Consider the following 19,152-nt stretch of genomic DNA (forward strand, 5'->3'; position numbering starts at 1 on the left):
CTCAGCAGATAATGATAATATAGAGGAGTTTACCTCTCCACTCAGCAGATAGTGATAACATAGAGGAGTTTACCTCTCCACTCAGCAGATAGTGATAATATAGAGGAGATTACCTCACCACTCAGCAGATAGTGATAATATAGAGGAGATTACCTCTCCGCTCAGCAGATAGTGATAATATAGAGGAGATTACCTCTCCACTCAGCAGATAATGATAATATAGAGGAGTTTACCTCTCCACTCAGCAGATAGTGATAATATAGAGGAGTTTACCTCTCCACTCAGCAGATAGTGATAACATAGAGGAGTTTACCTCTCCACTCAGCAGATAGTGATAACATAGAGGAGTTTACCTCTCCACTCAGCAGATAGTGATAATATAGAGGAGTTTACCTCACCACTCAGCAGATAGTGATAATATAGAGGAGATTACCTCTCCACTCAGCAGATAGTGATAATATAGAGGAGATTACCTCTCCACTCAGCAGATAGTGATAATATAGAGGAGTTTACCTCTCCACTCAGCAGATAGTGATAATATAGAGGAGTTTACCTCTCCACTCAGCAGATAGTGATAATATAGAGGAGTTTACCTCACCACTCAGCAGATAGTGATAATATAGAGGAGATTACCTATCCGCTCAGCAGATAATGATAATATAGAGGAGATTACATTTCCGCTCAGCAGATAGTGATAATATAGAGGAGTTTACCTCTCCACTCAGCAGATAGTGATAATATAGAGGAGTTTACCTCTCCACTCAGCAGATAATGATAATATAGAGGAGTTTACCTCTCCACTCAGCAGATAGTGATAATATAGAGGAGTTTACCTCTCCACTCAGCAGATAATGATAATATAGAGGAGATTACCTCTCCACTCAGCAGATAGTGATAATATAGAGGAGTTTACCTCTCCACTCAGCAGATAGTGATAATATAGAGGAGTTTACCTCTCCACTCAGCAGATAATGATAATATAGAGGAGTTTACCTCTCCACTCAGCAGATAATGATAATATAGAGGAGTTTACCTCTCCACTCAGCAGATAATGATAATATAGAGGAGTTTACCTCTCCACTCAGCAGATAGTGATAATATAGAGGAGTTTACCTCTCCACTCAGCAGATAGTGATAATATAGAGGAGATTACCTCTCCGCTCAGCAGATAGTGATAATATAGAGGAGATTACCTCTCCACTCAGCAGATAATGATAATATAGAGGAGATTACCTCTCCGCTCAGCAGATAGTGATAATATAGAGGAGTTTACCTCACCACTCAGCAGATAGTGATAATATAGAGGAGTTTACCTCTTCACTCAGCAGATAATGATAATATAGAGGAGTTTACCTCTCCGCTCAGCAGATAATGATAATATAGAGGAGTTTACCTCTCCGCTCAGCAGATAGTGATAATATAGAGGAGTTTACCTCTTCACTCAGCAGATAATGATAATATAGAGGAGTTTACCTCTCCGCTCAGCAGATAATGATAATATAGAGGAGTTTACCTCTCCGCTCAGCAGATAGTGATAATATAGAGGAGTTTACCTCTCCACTCAGCAGATAATGATAATATAGAGGAGTTTACCTCTCCGCTCAGCAGATAATGATAATATAGAAGAGTTTACCTCTCCACTCAGCAGATAGTGATAATATAGAGGAGATTACCTCTCCGCTCAGCAGATAATGATAATATAGAAGAGATTACCTCTCCGCTCAGCAGATAATGATAATATAGAGGAGTTTACCTCTCCGCTCAGCAGATAATGATAATATAGAAGAGATTACCTCTCCACTCAGCAGATAGTGATAATATAGAGGAGTTTACCTCTCCGCTCAGCAGATAGTGATAATATAGAGGAGTTTACCTCTCCACTCAGCAGATAGTGATAATATAGAGGAGATTACCTCACCACTCAGCAGATAGTGATAATATAGAGGAGTTTACCTCTCCACTCAGCAGATAATGATAATATAGAGGAGTTTACCTCTCCGCTCAGCAGATAGTGATAATATAGAGGAGTTTACCTCTCCACTCAGCAGATAGTGATAATATAGAGGAGTTTACCTCTCCGCTCAGCAGATAATGATAATATAGAGGAGATTACCTCTCCGCTCAGCAGATAGTGATAATATAGAGGAGATTACCTCTCCACTCAGCAGATAGTGATAATATAGAGGAGATTACCTCTCCACTCAGCAGATAATGATAATATAGAGGAGTTTACCTCTCCACTCAGCAGATAGTGATAATATAGAGGAGATTACCTCTCCACTCAGCAGATAGTGATAATATAGAGGAGATTACCTCTCCACTCAGCAGATAATGATAATATAGAGGAGTTTACCTCTCCGCTCAGCAGATAGTGATAATATAGAGGAGATTACCTCTCCACTCAGCAGATAGTGATAATATAGAGGAGTTTACCTCTCCACTCAGCAGATAATGATAATATAGAGGAGTTTACCTCTCCGCTCAGCAGATAGTGATAATATAGAGGAGTTTACCTCTCCGCTCAGCAGATAGTGATAATATAGAGGAGTTTACCTCTCCACTCAGCAGATAGTGATAATATAGAGGAGTTTACCTCTCCACTCAGCAGATAGTGATAATATAGAGGAGTTTACCTCTCCGCTCAGCAGATAGTGATAATATAGAGGAGTTTACCTCTCCGCTCAGCAGATAGTGATAATATAGAGGAGTTTACCTCTCCGCTCAGCAGATAGTGATAATATAGAGGAGTTTACCTCTCCACTCAGCAGATAGTGATAATATAGAGGAGTTTACCTCTCCGCTCAGCAGATAGTGATAATATAGAGGAGTTTACCTCTCCGCTCAGCAGATAGTGATAATATAGAGGAGTTTACCTCTCCACTCAGCAGATAGTGATAATATAGAGGAGTTTACCTCTCCACTCAGCAGATAGTGATAATATAGAGGAGTTTACCTCTCCGCTCAGCAGATAGTGATAATATAGAGGAGTTTACCTCTCCACTCAGCAGATAGTGATAATATAGAGGAGTTTACCTCTCCACTCAGCAGATAGTGATAATATAGAGGAGTTTACCTCTCCGCTCAGCAGATAGTGATAATATAGAGGAGTTTACCTCTCCGCTCAGCAGATAGTGATAATATAGAGGAGTTTACCTCTCCGCTCAGCAGATAGTGATAATATAGAGGAGTTTACCTCTCCACTCAGCAGATAGTGATAATATAGAGGAGTTTACCTCTCCACTCAGCAGATAGTGATAATATAGAGGAGTTTACCTCTCCGCTCAGCAGATAGTGATAATATAGAGGAGTTTACCTCTCCACTCAGCAGATAGTGATAATATAGAGGAGTTTACCTCTCCACTCAGCAGATAGTGATAATATAGAGGAGTTTACCTCTCCACTCAGCAGATAGTGATAATATAGAGGAGTTTACCTCACCACTCAGCAGATAGTGATAATATAGAGGAGTTTACCTCTCCGCTCAGCAGATAGTGATAATATAGAGGAGTTTACCTCTCCACTCAGCAGATAGTGATAATATAGAGGAGTTTACCTCACCACTCAGCAGATAGTGATAATATAGAGGAGTTTACCTCTCCGCTCAGCAGATAGTGATAATATAGAGGAGTTTACCTCTCCACTCAGCAGATAGTGATAATATAGAGGAGATTACCTCTCCACTCAGCAGATAGTGATAATATAGAGGAGATTACCTCTCCACTCAGCAGATAGTGATAATATAGAGGAGTTTACCTCTCCACTCAGCAGATAGTGATAATATAGAGGAGTTTACCTCTCCACTCAGCAGATAATGATAATATAGAGGAGATTACCTCTCCGCTCAGCAGATAGTGATAATATAGAGGAGATTACCTCTCCACTCAGCAGATAGTGATAATATAGAGGAGATTACCTCTCCACTCAGCAGATAGTGATAATATAGAGGAGTTTACCTCTCCACTCAGCAGATAGTGATAATATAGAGGAGTTTACCTCTCCGCTCAGCAGATAGTGATAATATAGAGGAGTTTACCTCTCCACTCAGCAGATAGTGATAATATAGAGGAGTTTACCTCTCCACTCAGCAGATAGTGATAATATAGAGGAGTTTACCTCTCCACTCAGCAGATAGTGATAATATAGAGGAGTTTACCTCTCCACTCAGCAGATAGTGATAATATAGAGGAGATTACCTCTCCACTCAGCAGATAGTGATAATATAGAGGAGTTTACCTCTCCACTCAGCAGATAGTGATAATATAGAGGAGTTTACCTCTCCACTCAGCAGATAATGATAATATAGAGGAGATTACCTCTCCGCTCAGCAGATAGTGATAATATAGAGGAGATTACCTCTCCACTCAGCAGATAGTGATAATATAGAGGAGTTTACCTCTCCACTCAGCAGATAGTGATAATATAGAGGAGATTACCTCTCCACTCAGCAGATAGTGATAATATAGAGGAGTTTACCTCTCCACTCAGCAGATAATGATAATATAGAGGAGATTACCTCTCCACTCAGCAGATAGTGATAATATAGAGGAGATTACCTCTCCGCTCAGCAGATAGTGATAATATAGAGGAGATTACCTCTCCACTCAGCAGATAGTGATAATATAGAGGAGATTACCTCTCCGCTCAGCAGATAATGATAATATAGAGGAGATTACCTCTCCACTCAGCAGATAGTGATAATATAGAGGAGATTACCTCTCCACTCAGCAGATAATGATAATATAGAGGAGTTTACCTCTCCACTCAGCAGATAATGATAATATAGAGGAGATTACCTCTCCACTCAGCAGATAATGATAATATAGAGGAGTTTACCTCTCCACTCAGCAGATAATGATAATATAGAGGAGATTACCTCTCCACTCAGCAGATAGTGATAATATAGAGGAGTTTACCTCTCCACTCAGCAGATAATGATAATATAGAGGAGATTACCTCTCCGCTCAGCAGATAATGATAATATAGAGGAGATTACCTCTCCACTCAGCAGATAGTGATAATATAGAGGAGATTACCTCTCCACTCAGCAGATAATGATAATATAGAGGAGTTTACCTCTCCACTCAGCAGATAGTGATAATATAGAGGAGATTACCTCACCACTCAGCAGATAGTGATAATATAGAGGAGTTTACCTCTCCACTCAGCAGATAGTGATAATATAGAGGAGATTACCTCTCCACTCAGCAGATAATGATAATATAGAGGAGTTTACCTCTCCACTCAGCAGATAGTGATAATATAGAGGAGATTACCTCACCACTCAGCAGATAGTGATAATATAGAGGAGTTTACCTCTCCACTCAGCAGATAGTGATAATATAGAGGAGATTACCTCTCCACTCAGCAGATAATGATAATATAGAGGAGTTTACCTCTCCACTCAGCAGATAATGATAATATAGAGGAGTTTACCTCTCCACTCAGCAGATAATGATAATATAGAGGAGTTTACCTCACCACTCAGCAGATAATGATAATATAGAGGAGTTTACCTCTCCACTCAGCAGATAGTGATAATATAGAGGAGATTACCTCTCCACTCAGCAGATAATGATAATATAGAGGAGTTTACCTCTCCACTCAGCAGATAGTGATAATATAGAGGAGATTACCTCACCACTCAGCAGATAGTGATAATATAGAGGAGTTTACCTCTCCACTCAGCAGATAGTGATAATATAGAGGAGATTACCTCACCACTCAGCAGATAATGATAATATAGAGGAGTTTACCTCTCCACTCAGCAGATAGTGATAATATAGAGGAGATTACCTCTCCACTCAGCAGATAGTGATAATATAGAGGAGATTACCTCTCCACTCAGCAGATAATGATAATATAGAGGAGTTTACCTCTCCACTCAGCAGATAGTGATAATATAGAGGAGATTACCTCTCCACTCAGCAGATAGTGATAATATAGAGGAGTTTACCTCTCCACTCAGCAGATAGTGATAATATAGAGGAGATTACCTCTCCACTCAGCAGATAGTGATAATATAGAGGAGATTACCTCTCCACTCAGCAGATAATGATAATATAGAGGAGTTTACCTCTCCACTCAGCAGATAGTGATAATATAGAGGAGATTACCTCTCCACTCAGCAGATAGTGATAATATAGAGGAGATTACCTCTCCACTCAGCAGATAGTGATAATATAAGAGGAGATTACCTCTCCACTCAGCAGATAGTGATAATATAGAGGAGATTACCTCTCCACTCAGCAGATAATGATAATATAGAGGAGATTACCTCTCCACTCAGCAAATAATGATAATATAGAGGAGATTACCTCTCCACTCAGCAGATAGTGATAATATAGAGGAGATTACCTCTCCACTCAGCAGATAATGATAATATAGAGGAGATTACCTCTCCACTCAGCAGATAATGATAATATAGAGGAGATTACCTCTCCACTCAGCAGATAATGATAATATAGAGGAGATTACCTCTCCACTCAGCAGATAATGATAATATAGAGGAGATTACCTCTCCGCTCAGCAGATAGTGATAATATAGAGGAGATTACCTCTCCGCTCAGCAGATAATGATAATATAGAGGAGATTACCTCTCCACTCAGCAGATAATGATAATATAGAGGAGATTACCTCTCCACTCAGCAGATAGTGATAATATAGAGGAGTTTACCTCTCCGCTCAGCAGATAATGATAATATAGAGGAGTTTACCTCTCCACTCAGCAGATAATGATAATATAGAAGAGTTTACCTCTCCACTCAGCAGATAATGATAATATAGAGGAGATTACCTCTCCACTCAGCAGATAATGATAATATAGAGGAGATTACCTCTCCACTCAGCAGATAGTGATAATATAGAGGAGATTACCTCTCCACTCAGCAGATAATGATAATATAGAGGAGTTTACCTCTCCACTCAGCAGATAATGATAATATAGAGGAGATTACCTCTCCACTCAGCAGATAATGATAATATAGAGGAGTTTACCTCTCCACTCAGCAGATAGTGATAATATAGAGGAGATTACCTCTCCACTCAGCAGATAATGATAATATAGAGGAGATTACCTCTCCACTCAGCAGATAATGATAATATAGAGGAGATTACCTCTCCACTCAGCAGATAATGATAATATAGAGGAGATTACCTCTCCGCTCAGCAGATAGTGATAATATAGAGGAGATTACCTCTCCACTCAGCAGATAGTGATAATATAGAGGAGATTACCTCTCCACTCAGCAGATAATGATAATATAGAGGAGATTACCTCTCCGCTCAGCAGATAGTGATAATATAGAGGAGATTACCTCTCCACTCAGCAGATAATGATAATATAGAGGAGATTACCTCTCCACTCAGCAGATAATGATAATATAGAGGAGATTACCTCTCCACTCAGCAGATAATGATAATATAGAGGAGATTACCTCTCCACTCAGCAGATAATGATAATATAGAGGAGATTACCTCTCCGCTCAGCAGATAGTGATAATATAGAGGAGATTACCTCTCCACTCAGCAGATAATGATAATATAGAGGAGATTACCTCTCCACTCAGCAGATAATGATAATATAGAGGAGATTACCTCTCCACTCAGCAGATAATGATAATATAGAGGAGATTACCTCTCCACTCAGCAGATAGTGATAATATAGAGGAGATTACCTCTCCACTCAGCAGATAGTGATAATATAGAGGAGATTACCTCTCCACTCAGCAGATAATGATAATATAGAGGAGATTACCTCTCCACTCAGCAGATAATGATAATATAGAGGAGATTACCTCTCCACTCAGCAGATAATGATAATATAGAGGAGATTACCTCTCCGCTCAGCAGATAGTGATAATATAGAGGAGATTACCTCTCCACTCAGCAGATAGTGATAATATAGAGGAGATTACCTCTCCACTCAGCAGATAATGATAATATAGAGGAGATTACCTCTCCACTCAGCAGATAATGATAATATAGAGGAGATTACCTCTCCACTCAGCAGATAATGATAATATAGAGGAGATTACCTCTCCACTCAGCAGATAATGATAATATAGAGGAGATTACCTCTCCGCTCAGCAGATAGTGATAATATAGAGGAGTTTACCTCTCCACTCAGCAGATAGTGATAATATAGAGGAGTTTACCTCTCCACTCAGCAGATAGTGATAATATAGAGGAGTTTACCTCTCCGCTCAGCAGATAATGATAATATAGAGGAGATTACCTCTCCACTCAGCAGATAGTGATAATATAGAGGAGATTACCTCTCCGCTCAGCAGATAGTGATAATATAGAGGAGATTACCTCTCCACTCAGCAGATAGTGATAATATAGAGGAGATTACCTCTCCGCTCAGCAGATAATGATAATATAGAGGAGATTACCTCTCCACTCAGCAGATAATGATAATATAGAGGAGATTACCTCTCCACTCAGCAGATAGTGATAATATAGAGGAGATTACCTCTCCACTCAGCAGATAGTGATAATATAGAGGAGTTTACCTCTCCGCTCAGCAGATAGTGATAATATAGAGGAGTTTACCTCACCACTCAGCAGATAATGATAATATAGAGGAGTTTACCTCTCCGCTCAGCAGGGAGATGATAATATAGAGGAGATTACCTCTCCACTCAGCAGATAGTGATAATATAGAGTTTACCTCTCCGCTCAGCAGGGAGATGATCTCCAGGGCGCAGGCGATGATTCTTCGGGCCGTCTCTGCCTCCATCCTCGGACGTCGCTCCGGTCACAGGCGGTGGATGGTGTCGGGGGATGGAGACCTTCAGGCTTCTGTATAATAACGGCTGACACCACAGACAACAACCTGCAGCTGCTGCACTGTAGATGAAGGACCTGTGGTGACGTCAGCATCATGTGACCAGGGGGGGGCGGACCTCAGCAGAGCAGTGAGGAAGAAAGACTTGTGATGACGCAACACCATGTGACCAGGAGGGGCGGAGCTCAGAAGAGCATTGAGACAGCAGGACCTGTGGTGACGTCAATGTCATGTGACCAGAATGTGCAGAGCTGTGATGTGGAGGGTATATAAGGGCAGTAGTTCTGGGCCTCGGTATACAGCTGTACAGGGGTGCAGTGAGGGCTTTTCCGCGATTTCCTCAGACTGTAGCTCCGGGGCCCTCACTCCTTTCCCTTCACTATAGAGCCTGGGCCTCGGTATACAGCTGTACAGGAGTGCAGTGAGGGCTTTTCCGCCATTTCCTCAGGCTGTAGCTCCGGGGCCCTCACTCCTGTCCCTTCACTATAGAGCCTGGGCCTCGGTATACAGCTGTACAGGGGTGCAGTGAGGGCTTTTCCGCTATTTCCTCAGGCTGTAGCTCCGGGGCCCTCACTCCTTTCCCTTCACTATAGAGCCTGGGCCTCGGTATACAGCTGTACAGGGGTGCAGTGAGGGCTTTTCCGCTATTTCCTCAGGCTGTAGCTCCGGGGCCCTCACTCCTTTCCCTTCACTATAGAGCCTGGGCCTCGGTATACAGCTGTACAGGGGTGCAGTGAGGGCTTTTCCGCCATTTCCTCAGGCTGTAGCTCCGGGACCCTCACTCCTTTCCCTTCACTATAGAGCCTGGGCCTCGGTATACAGCTGTACAGGGGTGCAGTGAGGGCTTTTCCGCTATTTCCTCAGGCTGTAGCTCCGGGGCCCTCACTCCTTTCCCTTCACTATAGAGCCTGGGCCTCGGTATACAGCTGTACAGGGGTGCAGTGAGGGCTTTTCCGCCATTTCCTCAGGCTGTAGCTCCGGGGCCCTCACTCCTTTCCCTTCACTATAGAGCCTGGGCCTCGGTATACAGCTGTACAGGAGTGCAGTGAGGGCTTTTCCGCGATTTCCTCAGACTGTAGCTCCGGGGCCCTCACTCCTTTCCCTTCACTATAGAGCCTGGGCCTCGGTATACAGCTGTACAGGAGTGCAGTGAGGGCTTTTCCGCTATTTCCTCAGGCTGTAGCTCCGGGGCCCTCACTCCTTTCCCTTCACTATAGAGCCTGGGCCTCGGTATACAGCTGTACAGGGGTGCAGTGAGGGCTTTTCCGCCATTTCCTCAGGCCGTAGCTCCGGGGCCCTCACTCCTTTCCCTTCACTATAGAGCCTGGACCTCGGTATACAGCTGTACAGGGGTGCAGTGAGGGCTTTTCCGCTATTTCCTCAGGCTGTAGCTCCGGAGCCCTCACTCCTTTCCCTTCACTATAGAGCCTGGGCCTCGGTATACAGCTGTACAGGAGTGCAGTGAGGGCTTTTCCGCTATTTCCTCAGGCTGTAGCTCCGGGGCCCTCACTCCTTTCCCTTCACTATAGAGCCTGGACCTCGGTATACAGCTGTACAGGAGTGCAGTGAGGGCTTTTCCGCTATTTCCTCAGGCTGTAGCTCCGGGGCCCTCACTCCTTTCCCTTCACTATAGAGCCTGGGCCTCGGTATACAGCTGTACAGGGGTGCAGTGAGGGCTTTTCCGCCATTTCCTCAGGCCGTAGCTCCGGGGCCCTCACTCCTTTCCCTTCACTATAGAGCCTGGACCTCGGTATACAGCTGTACAGGGGTGCAGTGAGGGCTTTTCCGCTATTTCCTCAGGCTGTAGCTCCGGGGCCCTCACTCCTTTCCCTTCACTATAGAGCCTGGGCCTCGGTATACAGCTGTACAGGAGTGCAGTGAGGGCTTTTCCGCCATTTCCTCAGGCCGTAGCTCCGGGGCCCTCACTCCTTTCCCTAAACTATAGAGCCTGGACCTCGGTATACAGCTGTACAGGGGTGCAGTGAGGGCTTTTCCGCTATTTCCTCAGGCTGTAGCTCCGGGGCCCTCGCTCCTGTCCCTTCACTATAGAGCCTGGGCCTCGGTATACAGCTGTACAGGGGTAAAGTGAGGGCTTTTCCGCCATTTCCTCAGGCTGTAGCTCCGGGGCCCTCCTGTCCCTTCACTATAGAGCCTGGGCCTCGGTATACAGCTGTACAGGGGTGCACTGAGGGCTTTTCCGTCATTTCCTCAGGCTGTAGCTCCGGGGCCCTCACTCATGTCCCTTCACTATAGAGCCTGGGCCTCGGTATACAGCTGTACAGGGGTGCAGTGAGGGCTTTTCCGCCATTTCCTCAGGCTGTAGCTCTGGGGCCCTCGCTCCTGTCTCTTCACTATAGAGCCTGGGCCTCGGTATACAGCTATACAGGAGTGCAGTGAGGGCTTTTCCGCCATTTCCTCAGGCCGTAGCTCCGGGTCCCTCACTCCTGTCCCTTCACTATAGAGCCTGGGCCTCGGTATACAGCTGTACAGGGGTGCAGTGAGGGCTTTTCCTCTATTTCCTCAGGCTGTAGCTCCGGAGCCCTCACTCCTGTCCCTTCACTATAGAGCCTGGGCCTCGGTATACAGCTGTACAGGGGGACAGTGAGGGCTTTTCCACCATTTCCTCAGGCTGTAGCTCCGGGGCCCTCGCTCCTGTCTCTTCACTATAGAGCCTGGGCCTCGGTATACAGCTGTACAGGGGCGCAGTGAGGGCTTTTCCGCCATTTCCTCAGGCTGTAGCTCCGGGGCCCTCGCTCCTGTCCCTTCACTATAGAGCCTGGGCCTTGGTATACAGCTGTACAGGGGTGCAGTGAGGGCTTTTCCGCCATTTCCTCAGGCTGTAGCTCCGAGGCCCTCACTCCTGTCCCTTCACTATAGAGCCTGGGCCTCGGTATACAGCTGAACAAGGGTGCAGTGAGGGCTTTTCCACCATTTCCTCAGGCTGTAGCTCCGGGGCCCTCGCTCCTGTCACTTCACTATAGAGCCTGGGCCTCGGTATACAGCTGTACAGGGGTGCAGTGAGGGCTTTTCCACCATTTCTTCAGGCTGTAGCTCCGGGGCCCTCGCTCCTGTCCCTTCACTATAGAGCCTGGGCCTTGGTATACAGCTGTACAGGGGTGCAGTGAGGGCTTTTCCACCATTTCCTCAGGCTGTAGATCCGGGGCACTCGCTCCTGTCTCTTCACTATAGAGCCTGATCCTCGGTATACAGCTGTACAGGGGTACAGTGAGGGCTTTTCCGCCATTTCCTCAGGCTGTAGCTCCGGGGCCCTCACTCCTGTCCCTTCACTATAGAGCCTGGGCCTCAGTATACAGCTGTACAGCGGTGCAGTGAGGGCTTTTCCGCCATTTCCTCAGACTGTAGCTCCGGGGCCCTCGCTCCTGTCCCTTCACTATAGAGCCTGGGCCTCGGTATACAGCTGTACAGGGGTGCAGTGAGGGCTTTTCCACCATTTCTTCAGGCTGTAGCTCCGGGGCCCTCACTCCTGTCCCTTCACTATAGAGCCTGGGCCTCAGTATACAGCTGTACAGGGGTGCAGTGAGGGCTTTTCCAACATTTCCTCAGGCTGTAGATCCGGGGCCCTCGCTCCTGTCTCTTCACTATAGAGCCTGATCCTCGGTATACAGCTGTACAGGGGTGCAGTGAGGGCTTTTCCACCATTTCCTCAGGCTGTAGCTCCGTGGCCCTCGCTCCTGTCCCTTCACTATAGAGCCTGGGCCTCGGTATACAGCTGTACAGGGGTGCAGTGAGGGCTTTTCCACCATTTCCTCAGGCTGTAGCTCCGGGTCCCTCGCTCCTGTCCCTTCACTATAGAGCCTGGGCCTCGGTATACAGCTGTACAGGGGCGCAGTGAGGGCTTTTCCGCCATTTCCTCAGGCTGTAGCTCCGGGGCCCTCCTGTCCCTTCACTATAGAGCCTGGGCCTCGGTATACAGCTGTACAGGGGTGCAGTGAGGGCTTTTCCTCCATTTCCTCAGGCTGTAGCTCTGGGGCCCTCACTCCTGTCCCTTCGCTATAGAGCCTGGGCCTCGGTATACAGCTGTACAGGGGTGCAGTGAGGGCTTTTCCGCCATTTCCTCAGGCTGTAGCTCCGGGGCCCTCACTCCTGTCTCTTCACTATAGAGCCTGGGCCTCGGTATACAGCTATACAGGAGTGCAGTGAGGGCTTTTCCGCCATTTCCTCAGGCTGTAGCTCCGGGGCCCTCGCTCCTGTCCCTTCACTATAGAGCCTGGGCCTCGGTATACAGCTGTACAGGGGTGCAGTGAGGGCTTTTCCGCCATTTCCTCAGGCTGTAGCTCCGGGGCCCTCCTGTCCCTTCACTATAGAGCCTGGGCCTCGGTATACAGCTGTACAGGGGTGCAGCGAGGGCTTTTCCGTTATTTCCTCAGGCTGTAGCTCCGGGGCCCTCACTCATGTCCCTTCACTATAGAGCCTGGGCCTCGGTATACAGCTGTACAGGGGTGCAGCGAGGGCTTTTCCGTTATTTCCTCAGGCTGTAGCTCCGGGGCCCTCACTCCTGTCTCTTCACTATAGAGCCTGGGCCTCGGTATACAGCTATACAGGAGTGCAGTGAGGGCTTTTCCGCCATTTCCTCAGGCCGTAGCTCCGGGGCCCTCGCTCCTGTCCCTTCACTATAGAGCCTGGGCCTCGGTATACAGCTGTACAGGGGTGCAGTGAGGGCTTTTCCACCATTTCCTCAGGCTGTAGCTCTGGGGCCCTCACTCCTGTCCCTTCACTATAGAGCCTGGGCCTCAGTATACAGCTGTACAGGGGTGCAGTGAGGGCTTTTCCACCGTTTCCTCAGGCTGTAGCTCCGGGGCCCTAGCTCCTGTCCCTTCACTATAGAGCCTGGGCCTCGGTATACAGCTGTACAGGGGTGTAGTGAGGGCTTTTCCGCCATTTCCTCAGGCTGTAGCTCCGGGGCTCTCGCTCCTGTCCCTTCACTATAGAGCCTGGGCCTCAGTATACAGCTGTACAGGGGTGCAGTGAGGGCTTTTCCGCCATTTCCTCAGGCTGTAGCTCCGGGGCCCTCGCTCCTGTCCCTTCACTATAGAGCCTGGGCCTCGGTATACAGCTGTACAGGGGTGCAGTGAGGGCTTTTCCACCATTTCCTCAGGCTGTTGCTCCGGGGCCCTCGCTCCTGTCTCTTCACTATAGAGCCTGGGCCTCGGTATACAGCTGTACAGGGGCGCAGTGAGTGCTTTTCCGCCATTTCCTCAGGCTGTAGCTCCGGGGCCCTCGCTCCTGTCCCTTCACTATAGAGCCTGGGCCTCGGTATACAGGTGTACAGGGGTGCAGTGAGGGCTTTTCCGCCATTTCCTCAGGCTGTAGCTCCGGGGCCCTCGCTCCTGTCCCTTCACTATAGAGCCAGGGCCTCGGTATACAGCTGTACAGCGGTGCAGTGAGGGCTTTTCCTCCATTTCCTCAGACTGTAGCTCCGGGGCCCTCGCTCCTGTCCCTTCACTATAGAGCCTGAGCCTCGGTATACAGCTGTACAGGGGTGCATTGAGGGCTTTTCCACCATTTCCTCAGGCTGTAGCTCCGGGGCCCTCACTCCTGTCCCTTCACTATAGAGCCTGGGCCTCAGTATACAGCTGTACAGGGGTGCAGTGAGGGCTTTTCCACCATTTCCTCAGGCTGTAGATCCGGGGCCCTCGCTCCTGTCTCTTCACTATAGAGCCTGATCCTCGGTTTACAGCTGTACAGGGGTGCAGTGAGGGCTTTTCCACCATTTCCTCAGGCTGTAGCTCCGGGGCCCTCGCTCCTGTCCCTTCACTATAGAGCCTGGGCCTCGGTATACAGCTGTACAGGGGTGCAGTGAGGGCTTTTCCACCATTTCCTCAGGCTGTAGCTCCGGGGCCCTCGCTCCTGTCCCTTCACTTTAGAGCCTGGGCCTCGGTATACAGCTGTACAGGGGCGCAGTGAGGGCTTTTCCGCCATTTCCTCAGGCTGTAGCTCCGGGGCCCTCGCTCCTGTCCCTTCACTATAGAGCCTGGGCCTCGGTATACAGCTGTACAGGGGTGCAGTGAGGGCTTTTCCGCCATTTCCTCAGGCTGTAGCTCCGGGGCCCTCGCTCCTGTCCCTTCACTATAGAGCCTGGGCCTCGGTATACAGCTGTACAGGGGTGCAGTGAGGGCTTTTCCTCCATTTCCTCAGGCTGTAGCTCCGGGGCCCTCGCTCCTGTCCCTTCACTATAGAGCCTGGGCCTCGGTGTACAGCTGTACAGGGGTGCAGTGAGGGCTTTTCCACCATTTCCTCAGGCTGTATCTCCGGGGCCCTCGCTCCTGTCCCTTCACTATAGAGCCTGGGCCTCGGTATACAGCTGTACAGGGGTGCAGTGAGGGCTTTTCCACCATTTCCTCAGGCTGTAGCTCTGGGGCCCTCGCTCCTGTTCCTTCACTATAGAGCCTGGGCCTCGGTATACAGCTGTACAGGGGTGCAGTGAGGGCTTTTCCGCCATTTCCTCAGGCTGTAGCTCCGGGGCCCTTGCTCCTGTCCCTTCACTATAGAGCCTGGGCCTTGGTATACAGCTGTACAGGAGTGCAGTGAGGGCTTTTCCGCCATTTCCTCAGGCTGTAGCTCCGGGGCCCTCGCTCCTTTGCCTTCACTATAGAGCCTGGGCCTCGGTATACAGCTGTACAGGAGTGCAGTGAGGGCTTTTCCGCCATTTCCTCAGGCTGTACCTCCGGGTCCCTCACTCCTGTCCCTTCACTATAGAGCCTGGGCCTCGGTATACAGCTGTACAGGGGTGCAGTGAGGGCTTTTCCGCCATTTCCTCAGGCTGTAGCTCTAGGGCCCTCGCTCCTGTCTCTTCACTATAGAGCCTGGGCCTCGGTATACAGCTATACAGGGGTGCAGTGAGGGCTTTTCCTCCATTTCCTCAGGCTGTAGCTCCGGATCCCTCACTCCTGTCCCTTCACTATAGAGCCTGGGCCTCGGTATACAGCTGTACAGGGGGGCAGTGAGGTCTTTTCCACCATTTCCTCAGGCTCTAGCTCCGGGGCCCTCGCTCCTGTCTCTTCACTATAGAGCCTGGGCCTCGGTATACAGCTGTACAGGGGCGCAGTGAGGTCTTTTCCGCCATTTCCTCAGGCTGTAGCTCCGGGGCCCTCGCTCCTGTCCCTTCACTATAGAGCCTGGGCCTCGGTATACAGCTGTACAGGGGTGCAGTGAGGGCTTTTCCGCCATTTCCTCATGCTGTAGATCCGGGGCCCTCGCTCCTGTCCCTTCACTATAGAGCCTGGGCCTCGGTATACAGCTGTACAGGGGTGCAGTGAGTGCTTTTCCGCCATTTCCTCAGGCTGTAGCTCCTGGGCCCTCGCTCCTGTTCCTTCACTATAGAGCCTGGGCCTCAGTATACAGCTGTACAGGGGTGCAGTGAGGGCTTTTCCGCCATTTCCTCAGGCTGTAGCTCCGGGGCCCTCGCTCCTGTCTCTTCACTATAGAGCCTGGGCCTCGGTATACAGCTGTACAGGGGTGCAATGAGGGCTTTTCCGCCATTTCCTCAGGCTGTAGCTCCGGGGCCCTCGCTCCTGGCCCTTCACTATAGAGCCTGGGCCTCGATATACAGCTGTACAGGAGTGCAGTGAGGGCTTTTCCGTCATTTCCTCAGTTTGTAGCTGCGGGGCCCTCACTCCTGTCCCTTCCCTATAGAGCCTGGGCCTCGGTATACAGCTGTTTACGGGTGCAGTGAGGGCTTTTCTGCCCTTTCCTCAGGCTGTGTCTCCGGGGCCCTCGTTTCTGTCCCCTCACTATAGAGCCGGGGACTTGGTGTTGTGAGTTCCGTGGCTCGGACTTCTAAGCCGAAGCTCCCCCTGCTCCCTCCGGTGGTTACTGGAGGTTGTGGAGCTGGCCAGATTAACAGAGATCTGCCAGCTGATGATGATGATGACGAATTGGAGATCTGCGGTTACGGATTGGAGTATTTAAGTCTGCAGAATTCCTGCAATCCCTGCTGGTGATTGCTTTCCTGTGCATTCAGAGGTCTGATGTCTCCTGCCCTGTTCCTGTATTGTTCAGCTAATTGATTCATTTGCTAATCCTTTGCATCTGATCTGGTTTTGTCTATCTCTGCTTGTTGTGCGGGTCAGCGTGCTCCTGCTGGGGGCAGTGCTGGACCACTGCTCAATGTTATTGCTTGTGTCAGTTTGTTCAGTCCCCTGTTATATTGGTCTCTGTTGCTTTGCTTCCAGTTAATACCGGAGTGCTGATATAGTGGGGGCGAAGTCGTGTGACTTCAGTGTTTTTGTGTACATCAGATGTATTGGATTTTTCAGGGTTTTTTGCGTGATTGCAGACAGTGTCTTTTCTTTCCTATCCTGTCTAGTTAGTTTGGGCCCCATCATTTGCTCAGTCTATTTTTCTGCCTGCATTTGTGTTTCATTTTGTCTCACCGACAATATATGTTTGGGGGCTGTCCATTCCTTTGGGAATCTGCTCCGGGGCAGTTTAGATTTCACCTTTCTTGCTTTAGGCTTAGTTAGCGCTCCTGCTGTGCCGAGGCATCTAGGGCATCGTAGGTACGCTCCACAGCTACTGCTAGTTGTGTGGATAGGATCAGGAGTCTGCAATCCGCTTAGTTACCAACCTCTCCGGTTTTCCGGTGGCTTAGCCTGTCCCTGCCATCCTCCTCGGTGACCCATTCATAACACCTCGGTATACAGCTGTGCAGTGAGGGTATTTCCGCCATTTCCTCAGGCTGTAGCTCCGGTGCCCTCGCTCCTGTCCTTTCACTATAGAGCCTGGTCCTCGGTATACAGCTGTACAGGGGTGCAGTGAGGGATTTTCCACTATTTCCTCAGGCTGTAGCTCCGGGGCCCTCGCTCCTGTCCCTTCTCTATAGAGCCTGGGCCTCGGTATACAGCTCTACAGGGGCGCAGTGAGGGTTTGTTAGCCCTTTCCTCAGGCTGTAACTCCGGGGCCCTTGCTCCTGTCCCTTCACTATAGCGCCTGGGCCTCGGTATACAGCTGTACATGAGTGCAATGAGGGCTTTTCCGCCATTTCCTCAGGCTTTAGCTTCGGGGCCCTCCTGTCCCTTAACTATAGAGCCTGGGCCTCGGTGTACAGCTGTACAGGGGTGCAGTGAGGGCTTTTCCACCATTTCCTCAGGCTGTAGCTCCGGGGCCCTCGCTCCTGTCCCTTCACTATAGAGCCTACGCCTCGGTATACAGCTGTACAGGGGTGCCGTGAGGGTTTGTTAGCCCTTTCCTCGGGCTCTAGCTCCGGGGCCCTCGCTCCTGTCCCTTCACTATAGAACCTGGGCCTCGGAATACAGCTGTACAGGAGTGCAATGAGGGCTTTTCCACCATTTCCTCAGGCTTTAGCTTCGGGGCCCTCACTCCTGTCCCTTTACTATAGAGCCTGGGCCTCGGTATACAGCTGTACAGAAGTGCAGTGAGGGCTTTTCCGCCATTTCCTCAGGCTGTAGCTCCTGGGCCCTCCTGTCTCTTCACTATAGAGCCTGGGCCTCGGTATACAGCTGTACAGGAGTGCAGTGAGGGCTTTTCCGCCATTTCATCAGGCTGTAGCTCCTGGGCCCTCACTCCTGTCTCTTCACTATAGAGCCTGGGCCTCGGTATACAGCTGTACAGGAGTGCAGTGAGGGCTTTTCCGCCATTCCATCAGGCTGTAGCTCCAGGGCCCTCACTCCTGTCCCTTCACTATATAGAGCCTGGGACTCGGTTCACAGCTGTACAGGGGCGCAGTGTAGGTTTGTTAGCTCTTTCCTCAGGCTGTAGCTCCGGGACTCTCGCTCCTGTCCCTTTACTATAGAGCCTCGGCATACAGCTGTACAGGGGTGCAGTGTGGGCTTTTCCACCATTTTCTCAGGCTGTAGCTCCGGGACCCTCACTCCTGTCTCTTCACTATAGAGCCTGGGCCTCGGTATACAGCTATACAGGGGTGCAGTGAGGGCTTTTCCGCCATTTCCTCAGGCTGTAGCTATGGGGCCTTCACTCCTGTCCCTTCATTATAGAGCCTGGGCCTCGGTATACAGCTGTACAGGGGTGCAGTGAGTCTTTTCCGCCATGTTGTCAGCTCCCTTACCACTGCTCTGTGTTGTCACTTTCTGGTCTCTGCTGGTTGTTCCTGTGGTGTCTCCATTAGTCGGTGCTGTGACATCGGCCGGCGCTGGAGAACATTCTTAGGCCAGTTTCACACGTCAGTTTATTTGCGGTACCGGAGATCTCCATGTCAGTGTGTGTAATACTTGTGTCACGTGTGTGGCATGCGTGTGCCGCATCAGTAACACATGGACGGGTGCCGGGGAAGAAGCGCTACAGTCAGCAGTTGCTGAAGATGGCTCTCATCATTCTCCCCTGCTCTGCCGGAGATCGCTGGCAGCAGAGGAGGATGATGAGAGTT

The 19,152-nt window shown here is 49.1% G+C and overlaps 1 protein-coding gene across 1 annotated transcript in view; it reads right to left on the reverse strand.

Moving 5' to 3' along the window:
* Positions 1-8,886, reverse strand: part of LOC141078376 (oocyte zinc finger protein XlCOF7.1-like) — a 132,826-nt gene extending 123,940 nt beyond the window's left edge. The window contains exon 1 of the mRNA XM_073565124.1: positions 8,673-8,886. Coding sequence (XP_073421225.1) covers positions 8,673-8,741 — 69 coding nt within the window. The 5' untranslated portion in view covers positions 8,742-8,886. The remainder of the gene's footprint in view (positions 1-8,672) is intronic.
* Between the last annotated feature and the right edge of the window lie 10,266 nt (positions 8,887-19,152).

This window comes from Dendrobates tinctorius, unplaced genomic scaffold, assembly GCF_039654945.1.
Source record: "Dendrobates tinctorius isolate UK_male_01 unplaced genomic scaffold, ASM3965494v1 ptg000548l, whole genome shotgun sequence".
In the NCBI taxonomy this organism is placed as follows: domain Eukaryota; kingdom Metazoa; phylum Chordata; class Amphibia; order Anura; family Dendrobatidae; genus Dendrobates; species Dendrobates tinctorius.